Source organism: Mirounga leonina, unplaced genomic scaffold (assembly GCF_011800145.1).
Source record: "Mirounga leonina isolate KUSES-001 unplaced genomic scaffold, KU_Mleo_1.0 Mir_98838, whole genome shotgun sequence".
Taxonomy (NCBI): domain Eukaryota; kingdom Metazoa; phylum Chordata; class Mammalia; order Carnivora; family Phocidae; genus Mirounga; species Mirounga leonina.
In genome coordinates, this window is record NW_023270959.1 from 285 (window position 1) to 10720 (window position 10436).

General features: G+C 35.8%; 1 protein-coding gene across 1 annotated transcript; it reads left to right on the forward strand.

Annotated features, from left to right (window-relative positions):
• Positions 1 to 229: 229 nt before the first annotated feature.
• LOC118006721 (DENN domain-containing protein 1B-like) lies at positions 230 to 7855 on the forward strand. The gene is made up of 3 exons (XM_034999477.1): positions 230 to 324; positions 4993 to 5049; positions 5873 to 7855. Exons 1-3 carry the CDS (start codon positions 283 to 285, stop codon positions 6032 to 6034), a joined length of 261 nt encoding a protein of 86 aa, XP_034855368.1. The 5' UTR covers positions 230 to 282; the 3' UTR covers positions 6035 to 7855.
• The last annotated feature ends 2581 nt before the right edge of the window (positions 7856 to 10436 follow it).

The window sequence follows — 10436 nt, forward strand, 5'->3', positions numbered from 1 at the left end:
AAGTCTGCCTAAACTGCAAAGATGAAATTATTTTTAAATTGTGTATTACACCAACTAAAAGAACAGAGTAGAATGTTTACATTTTGTCAGAAATTACTATAGTATATAAAAGCTTGAAAACATTTAATGTGACATGATTTCTGTAGGTCTTTAATTTGTGAGAAAAGTTCTTTTTCCATACTATTAATAATGCTTTGTTTTCAGGACAGTGTGGTTTAAAATTTTTGGAAATATGTTTCTGTTTTTTCTTTGCAGAAAGGAGGTGCACTGTTTAACACAGCAATGACCAAAGCAACTCCAGCTGTACGGACAGCATATAAATTTGTAAGTTTTCTTTTGATGTTTAAAAATTCTGTTGATAAAATTATACATTTCCCTAGCTGACAGACATGTAAATCTAGAATACTTCCTATTTTTTCTTTTCAAAAAGCTTTAGGGCGCCTGGGTGGCTCAGTTGGTTAAGCAACTGCCTTCGGCTCAGGTCATGATCCTGGAGTCCCGGGATCGAGTCCCGCATCGGGCTCCCTGCTCAGTGGGGAGTCTGCTTCTCCCTCTGACCCTCCCCCATCTCATGCTCTCTCTCTCTCTCATTCTCTCTCTCAAATAAATAAAAAAATCTTTAAAAAAAAAAAAAGCTTTAAAAAATTTAGATTTAATATTGACCGAAGTGAATTCAGTTATTAAAACTATTGTATAGAAAGGATATTCCCTTTATATAATCTAAAAACAATTCTTCAGTTTATTTCAAAACTGTCAGTAAAATTGTGCACTTAGATTGAAATAGTCCGTAATGAAGTGCCATTTTTAAAGATTTGATTCTTTCATTTTGCAACATACTTTAAATTCTCATTGTATACTTGAGGCTTCAGTAAGAAAAAATAGAAAAATATGGCAAGTTCTCTTCCCTCAAAGATGCCCGACTCCATAATTAAAATTCTTCAGTGATTCTCCATGGCTGATAGTAAAATAAAAATAGCCATATCAATAGCAATAAAAATAATTAATAAAAAATAAAAATCTCTTTAATATAATAGCAAAGACCCTTCAAGACCTGATTCCTCTTGTGTCCTTCCCATTAACCCCAAACCCTAGAGCCTGCCATATCGCTAAAGATACTGAGCTACTCCTCATTTCATGAATGCCAAGATGTTCTTTTCTGCCTCTATTCTTACATAATCCATTTCTACTAACTGGAGCATTTATTCTTGTATTTTATCCAAAACCCAGTAAACACTAATCATCCTATAAGACTTAGCTTAGGCATTAGCTATTTCCCTATAAAATGTCCAGCCCCACACTATAAGGGTTCATATATCTTTTGGGTCCTCACTGGGCCTGTGTTACTTCTGTTTCAGCACTTGTTTTACCTGCGTGCATCTTTATCTCTAATATTAAACTAGTTGGAGCTAGTGGGTTGGTATCCAGTAATTTTTTATTTTTTATTTTTTTTATTTTTTATTTTTATTATTATTATTTTTTTAAGATTTTATTTATTTATTTGAGAGAGAGAAACAGCATGTGCAGGCGGGGGGAGGGTCAGAGGAAGGAGAGAGAATCTCAAGTAGACTCCACGCTGAACACGAACTCAATTCTGGGCTCAATCTCATGACCCTGAGATCATGACCTGAGCAGAAATCAAGAGTCCAAGGCTCAACCAACTGAGCCACCCAGGCACCCGAGGGCAATAGTTTGATTTTATAGGAGTTTATCTTCAAATGCTTTCTCAGTAAAGGAATCATGTCAGATTGAATTAGTAATGGAATAATAAATTTTAATAAGCTTAGAACTTACATTCTTGTTTTGACTTACAATTATGACATATATGTAGCCACCATTACTGTTAAAAAAAATCAATTTCAAAGATTACATTTTATAGTAGGAAAGCTAATCTACAGAGTGGATTCAAAAATATGGTGCCAAAATTCTGAACTGTTTGAAGCCTTATCGTAGGAAGAGGTTATCATTTTGCCTGGGAAACATCAGGCTATGCGTTTTGTTTGGTTGTTTCATAGTTTTTCTGGAAAACCTCTCTGAGTATGTCACTATCTTACTCTATAATACTGATGGTTTGATTTATATACAGTTTTTGGAGAGATTTTATTTTTTTACAATGAAATAACACATGGCTGCCATGTGAAACATCAAACTAGCCTTGTTTCTCACATTCACTTAAGATTGTAAAAAAGGTTTCTCAGTCAAGTGCCCTTTATTTTATTCTTGAACAAACACTTGAAGGTTTTCCTCAGTCTTAGAGAAATTGTGTTGTATTATTTTGCTAAATATGTTTTTCTCCTTAATTTCACTTATATTTTCCACAAAAACCCAGAAATAAACATGTTCAAAACCTATTCATTATTCATATTTTTATCTTTCTAATCAGTAGAGTGTTTTATTTTCTGCAGAACAGTAAAATGTTCCCAAGTTAAAATTCTGCTCTCTGGAAGATTATTCCCTAAACTAATTTCAGGCCAGTTAAGGTCTTCAGAATATACTTAATTGCTTTCATCATTTATCTCATGATCGTGTTGCACATGAATCCAGAAGTCAAGAGATTTGGGACAAGTAAAGTCAGTTTGTGACTTCCATAGTTGTACCTAAAACATCTTTCCAGGCTGCTCATATTCTTAAATATGAACTCTTGAGCTTCCTCCTTTGACCACAGATTACTATGAACAAAACTTCTGATCTCTCCCGTATGGCTTTAACAGAATTTATTTACTTGATTTTCCATAGATAGTAAATTTTTAAAAACTGGGAAACATGTTTTAAACTGTTTCATTCGGTCAGTTATCTGAGTACCTCTTAAGAACTAGGCGTTGTACTGGTTATTTGTAGAGCAGTGAGGGTGGCACATAATGCGAGTGACATAGGCACTGTTCCTGCTAGTTTTATGTTGTGTCATGGTCCCTTCGCTCTGTTTTGGACATACTACAGAGGAACTGAATATGTATTTGTTGAAGGAAATAATCGTTTTGTCCTATTGTTAGAACAGTTCTTCTATCCTTAGAACATTTTCTCTATGCTTTTTATGCTCTCATTTTTCCTATGCTTTTAGAAACCATAAAGAAAACTAGAATTAACATGTACACTTTTCTTAGAAATCTAAAAATAACTGTAAAGTGAATACGTAATTGATTTGGCTAAAAGATTTTCTGAGTCAACTATCTTGTTAGGTTTTTGCCTTTTAAATTATTAACTAAAGCCATTTGCTGGATGCTTCTCTGCAGAGAATACTTGTTTACTGCTTCTTTTCAGCTTGGTATTAAAAAGGATAGAGAGAACCTGTACCCCATCTTCCAGATAGTCTGAAAGAGGTCAGTGGAAGAGGTAGGGCAGTAGCCCTTTAAATGAATCAGTACATGGATTACAGACACTAGATTCAACTCTATACACTTAGAAGTATCTGCAAAGATTAGTGTGAATCAAGTGAATTTTGAAAGAATAGAAGATACTTAGATAAGTTAGAATATAAACAAAACAAGAGCAAAGATCGATACAAGTTCTAGGAGATGGAAGCCGGATTATTTTCTTGGTAATTATTCATTTTTACCTAATGAAAATGTAGGGATTAATACGGGACCCTTTAAATAGATTAAGTGGCTTTACCAATAAAACAATGAATGTGAAACTGCTTTAATTCTAAAGAGCCACAGGAATACAATTTAGTGTTATTTGGCTTTTTAGGTTATCTTTTACTATGTATAATATGTTTTGATTTTGCCTCATTTGCAATAAAGAAATAGTTGTTTATTTGAGTTCAAGACATAATTTGAGCAGTTACTATATGCCAAATAGTATTAGGTACTACAGATATTAACAGCAAAGAAATAAGAGCCATCCCCTAAATGAACTTGGGAAGACATATTCACTCTTCCTAGAAGTAATTGGGAAAGCAGGGTGATTTGGTAGAAGGAGCAAGAACACTCCTTGAGTTCTAGCAAGAACCACCTAGAGTTGGAAAGTCTTAAGTCTCTATGACCTTAGCTTCCATGTCTGTAGAATGAGACTCATGATGCCTTTTCTCTTGTAAGGCTTATATTCAGTGGATATATTTTTAAAACCTTAGTTCTTCCTTCTCCTTTTTGATGGTGAGAAGTTGGACTTAAAAATGAAATGGACCCAGATTTGAACCTAGGCTATGCAGACTGATCCCCTCTGAGTCACTTTCCTTATTTGTAAAATGTAATAATAATAGTACTAACTTTAGAGACTTGTGATGATTAAATGAGCTAATATATGCTAGGTACCCAGCACATAGTCATATACTGAGGAAACACAACATAAATGTGAGTTTCCTTTCTTTTCCACTCTGGCCACTCTGAGTGGGAATTCCAGTGGAATAAAGGCCAAGGTTTAAGGAAGGTCCCCAGTTACTTGTGTTAAGTTATATTCCACAGGAATCATATCAGCACCTGAGAAGCTCAAATGCTGCAGTCAGAGTCCCTATGGAGCATGAGGATAGCATCTTATGTTAAGTGACCTTTAATTTGTACCAGAAAAACTGGGCATGAAATAGCCATAACATTAAGGTATCTCTGCTAATAAAAATTCATGTCTGCCTGTAAGAGCATTTTAATAAAGCTTTGTAAAGGTGCCTGAGTTTCTTAAAGTCCAAACATTTGCCCGAATAGCCTGCTGCTGTGACGATGTGCATTCTTCTTTTCACCCCCAGTTAATCACAATTTCAAATTAAGACTGGACAGTAGTAATCTGGTTGACTCCTGTGTTTTCTATAGTTGAGGAGGCAAACAGGCTAAATGTTAGCCTTTGTATGATATTAGGATGCAAACAGAAACTAATCATGTTTTCACTAATTTAGATATAATATAGTAAGTGATGTGGTCTTCCTGAAAATTAAGTTTTAGATTATAATTTGTTCTTTTTCTAAGTAATATGAAGTTAGCAAGTTTCATGAAGTGAGATCTCATCTGCTTACTCTTTAAATGGTAATAGAACTATGCTGAGCCAGACACTTGTGTTACCTTTTTCTAGGCAAAAAATCATGCAAAGCAGGGAATAAAGGAAGTGAAGAGTAAGCTAAAACACAAGGTATGTCATATTCTTCTTTTCGTTCTTCCTTGATTCTTACATTAGTTTGAAGCTTATACTTTACAAATCACACGAGATTTATGTTTTTAATGACGTTTGAAATATGCTTAGCCCTTTGTTCAACAATGTATTTTTCATAACAAGCCCTCTGGCAACTATCTGCCATTCTATATGCATCCACTGAATAATCTCTTTATCGTTTGCATATTTTAACACAGAACAACGGAGATCTTCAAAGATGCTTTAACAGGATGTATGTTTTCATAAAGTTGATTGCCTTGATATCACAATTGAAATTCTTGCTTCAAGCCGAGAATTTCTTTAAAAAGATGATCTTTGGTGCAGAATTAAGCCAGGAATACCATCTTTATAGGATCTTTCCAGTAGTCGCTACTTTAATTTGAAGCATGTTCTTAATTAATAAAAGATTTTTTTGAAGATATGTATTTGAATCTATGAATGTTGCATATATATGAATATTTATATGTACGTATATGTATTTTTGATTTGATTACTTATATCTTTGCAGATTTTTGTCAGTTGTTTTGAGTTTCTATCCTTGAAGAAAAAATATTACTTAAAACTTCCATTTTTATGATGGAGAGTAATCCTTATATAAATTTTATTCAAATTATTCAAAATAGAGATTATTTTGGAAATTATTAATTCAAAATATAGAAAAATGCATTTTCTTCCTAAATAGATTTTTTAAACTTATATCTGATGTGTTATTTTGCTATTTGCATCTGTTTCAGATAGTTTGTCCAAAAGTAATACAAGGAGTATTTTAAAATAATTAACTTGTGTATTTCCTAATGTGTAGGAAAATGAAGAGGATTATGGGACCTGTTCTGGTTCTGTACAGTATACACCAGTTTACACATTACACAATGAAAAGGGAGGAAATATAGAAAAGCGTAAGCTTGCCCAGGTAAGTTTATTTACCCTTCGTCTTCAAATTCTAAAATTATGTAATTCCAGTTAATTCTTTAAGAAAATTTTGGACCCATTTTTTTTTTTTTTTAATCATATGAGCTTGTATTTCCAGTCAAGGAGATTGAGTAGGTAGTGTCTGGGCAGGCTGCAAGAGGATTAATAATCGGTTGTTCCAGATATCAGTCTCTACATACTTTATTAGGTCTTCATAGAGCTCACAGTCCAGTAAGGGGAGAGAGACAGGTAAGCATGTGATTGCTATAGGATGTGAATAGCTTGATGATGAGGGGGACATCACAGATTTCTACTACAAAAATAAAATAAAGTTCATACATGGGAATTTGACCATTAAAATCATCTATAGATATTAGAATATAAAGTAATATGCCTATTTTTTCTAAAGTTAGATATTTTATTTGCTATAAATATTTAAAGCTTCTGCTTATATGTCAGTGTTATGTAGAATACTGTCCTACAGGAGGAAAGTGTTCAGAATTATAGCTATGTGTGTCTCTGGTTTTGCCTCATAAGTATGTTTCTGAAGGTTTAAATGATCCAAATTTGTATACACCAAATCATATTTTAAGTGGCCTTAGAAAACCACCTTTTAAAAAGAATTCTCAACTGGATTATAGTTCATTTATTGCAGTCACTGAAGTTTATGGATGAGGGAGTTGATAGCCAGAATGGTCACCTCACTTACCCTAAGACTTATAAGGAGTTAGTGGGAGAGTGGGATGAGAACGCATCCCTAATGCTCACTTAGCTTTCCTGGATCTGCACACACTGCAGGAACAGAGATGGCCTTAAAGTGCTTCTCTGTGTCATTAGGGATGGGGAGAGGTCAGTGAAACTGTACTAAAACCCTCACCTTTATAAAGAAAATTCATTCATTTAATCATTCGGCACCTACTGTGCACCAGTCATGACTCTTAAGTGTTCCAGGAGAAGCAAAACCCATCTCTGCCTTCATGGGACCATTTTTATACCATACTAAGGGCCTTCTCTATGATGTATCCTTTTATGAGTTTATATTTTCCATACATTAGTATTGCTTAATTACAACATATTGGTAGTAAATGCTGATTGTCTGACCTAAAATAAGCCCCTCAATGAATAATTCTGCAAGTGTAGAAACCTTCTATGGCTACTACTGTTAACTGGAAAACATGTTTTGACTTGTAAACTAATAATGGGTTTGCAATCAATTTCTCTATTTCTCTTCCATCACTAGCATGTTCAATTCCTATTGGTTCTCAAGCTTCAGCATCTTAAAAACTTTTGCAAAATATTTATTGCCTTAATATTGGAGCAGTTAGGTTATATTTACCATGGTGCATAGATTTTTATGTGAAAAAGAATGAGATTTTTTTTACTCACTGGATGCTTTAAGATAGAAAGAAAACACTTCAATTAGAGAAACCCCTGTCCCAAATGTCACTTTTAAGTTAGGAAAACTATTTTCAGCTCCTCATTTAAATTTTTAAATCTTCCTTTCTTTAACATGGCAGTGTATTTATATGATAATTTAGTTATAAAATATATTACAGATTTCTGTTTTTGTTTCTGTTAGACGATTTCTGATAGAGAAAATTGTATTAAGTTACAGAAAACTTTACAAGACAACAGGTTACATTCATTACATACTTATCCTGAATTTTCTTGGCCATCATTTATTATAATATTAATTCAACTATCTGTATTCATCAGTTAGCATTTTGTGGTTTTCAGGTGGACATGACAAATGATAACTCTAACAAGAATTAAGAGAAGTAGGGCTTATTCTTTTAAGAATTATAATATGGGGGGAGGAGCAAGATGGCGGAAGAGTAGGTGACCTAAATTTCATCTGGTCCCAGGAATTCAGCTAGATAGGCATTAAACCATTCTGAACACCTACGAACTCAACAGGAGATCAAAGAAAAGAAGAGCAGCAACTCTCTGAACAGAAAGTGACCACTTTCTGGAAGGTAGGATGTGCGGAGAAGAGAATCCAAGGCGATATTCGGGAAGATAGATGGCGGGGGAGTTGGTGCCTGTCAGCCACTACTGGCAAGTGATAGAGCAGCGGAGCACAAAATCGGAACTTTTAGAAGTCGGCTCCACTGAGGGACGTCTCTCCAGTGGCTAAGCGGGAGGTGGAGCCCTCATGGGACAGTGTGGGCTCAGGACTCTCGGGGTCACAGAAAGACCAGGGGTGCCTGAGTGCGGCAGAGCTCCCAGGTATTGGAGCGGGGAAGCAGCTGCAGAGACGTAGCCGAGGAGTGGGCTCTCAGCTCAGGGTTGCCATAAACTGTGATCCACGGCACAGTCAGGCCACTGCTCCTCCAGCAGGGACCCAACAAGCGGCAGATCTGGGGAGACTCCTCTTCCTCCCTTGGGAGGAGCAGCGTGGGAGCACACTGCAGGGATCTGCTGGGTTTGGAGACTCCACACAGGGTCGGGTGCCAGAGATAGAAATGCTTGGTCACAGGCTGGGTGAGCACGAGTGTGGCTGGAGACCGGGGAGACGGGAGTGACTGACTGCTTTTCTCTGGGGGCTCACTGAGGAGTGGGACCCCGAATTCTCGGCTCCTCCGGGGCCGAGATTGGGAGGCCGCCATTTTCACTCTCGGCCTCCAAAGCTGTACGGAAAGCTCGCAGGGAACAAAAGCTCCCGAGAGCAAAACCCAGCAGATTACTTAGCCCGGAATGGCAAGGGCGGCGCAATTTTGCCTCCAGCAAAGACATTTGGGAACCACAGCAACAGGCCCCTCCCCCAGAAGATCAGCGAGAACAGCCAGCCAAGACCAAGTTTACTGATCAATGAGAACGGCAGAACTCCAGCGCTAGGGGAATACTGCACATAGAATTCATCGCTTTTTTACCATGATTCTCTAGTCTTTCAAAGTTAATTTTTTGAATTTTCTTTTTTTCTTTTTTTTTTGAATTTTTCTTTTTCCCTTTTTTAACCAACATCTTATTGATCCCTTTTTAAAAAATCTTTTTTATTTTTCATTTTTAGAGTCCTGTTCTATCCCTTCATAGTAGTTAACCTTGTTTTTGGTATATATATATATATATATATATATATATATAAAGTTGTTCTCTCTTTAAAATTTTGGATTACAGTTTCTTCTAACAGACCAAAATATACCCTAAATCTCTAGTGTATGGCTTTGTTCTAGTCCCTGGCCTGATCACATTCTCTCCCTTTTCTTTTTTTTTTTTATTTCTCTTCTTTCTTTTTTCAAACAACTTCTTATCAATTCCTTTTATAAAATCTTTTATAATTTTCATCTTTACACTCATATCCATCCCTTCATCGCATGTACCCTTATTTTTGTACATACATAAGCTTCTCTTTCTTTAAAATTTTGGGACACAGTTTCTTCTAACAGACCAAAATATGCCCAAAATCTAGTGTGTGGCACTGATCTATGCACCAGCCTGTTCATATTAGATCATATTCCTTTTTTTTTCTTTCTTTCTTTCTTTTCCCCCAGTTTCAGATCTCTTCTGATTTGTTTAGTGTGTATTTTTTTTGAGTTGTTGTTACCCTGTTAGCATTTTGTTCTCTCATTCATCTGTTCTCCTCTGGACAAAATGACAAGACGGAAAAAATGACCTCAAAAAAAAAGAACAAGAGGCAGTACTAACTGCCAGGGACCTAATCAATACGGACATTAGTAAGATGTCGGAAGTAGAGTTCAGAATGACGATTATAAAGATACTAGCGGGGCTTGAAAAAAGCATGGAAGATATTAGAGAAACCCCTTCTGGAGAAATAAAAGAACTAAAATCTAACCAAGTCGAAATCAAAAAGGCTATTAATGAGGTGCAATAAAAAATGGAGGCTCTAACTGCTAGGATAAATGAGGCAGAAGAGAGAATCAGTGATATAGAAGACCAAATGATGGAAAATAAAGAAGCTGAGAAAAAGAGATATAAACAACTACTGGATCACGAGGGCAGAATTCAAGAGGTAAGTGATACCATAAGATGAAACACTATTAGAATAATTGGGATCCCAGAAGAAGAAGAAAGAGAGAGAGGGGCAGAAGGTATATTGGAGCAAATTATAGCAGAGAACTTCCCTAATTTGGGGAAGGAAACAGGCATCAAAATCCAGGCAGCACAGACAACCCCTCTCAAAATCAATAAAAATAGGTCAACACCCCGACATCTAATAATAAAACTTACGAGTCTCAGAGACAAAGAGAAAACCCTGAAAGCAGCTTGGGAGAAGAGATATGTAACCTACAATGGTAGAAACATTAGATTGGCAACAGACCTATCCACAGAGACCTGGCAGGCCAGAAAGAACTGGCAGGATATATTCAGAGCACTAAATGAGAAAAATATGCAGCCAAGAATACTATATCCAGCTAGGCTGTCACTGAAAATAGAAGGAGAGATCAAAAGCTTCCAGGACAAACAAAAACTAAAGGAATTTGCAAACACGAAACCAG

What these genes read in the sequence shown, in the direction of transcription:
- LOC118006721 (XM_034999477.1), top strand. Translation starts at nt 283, where the DNA reads ATGACCAAAGCAACTCCAGCTGTACGGACAGCATATAAATTT. An exon ending in TACGGACAGCATATAAATTT is followed by an intron (nt 325 to 4,992) that starts GTAAGTTTTCTT and finishes ACCTTTTTCTAG; the next exon opens with GCAAAAAATCATGCAAAGCA. An exon ending in AGAGTAAGCTAAAACACAAG is followed by an intron (nt 5,050 to 5,872) that starts GTATGTCATATT and finishes CCTAATGTGTAG; the next exon opens with GAAAATGAAGAGGATTATGG.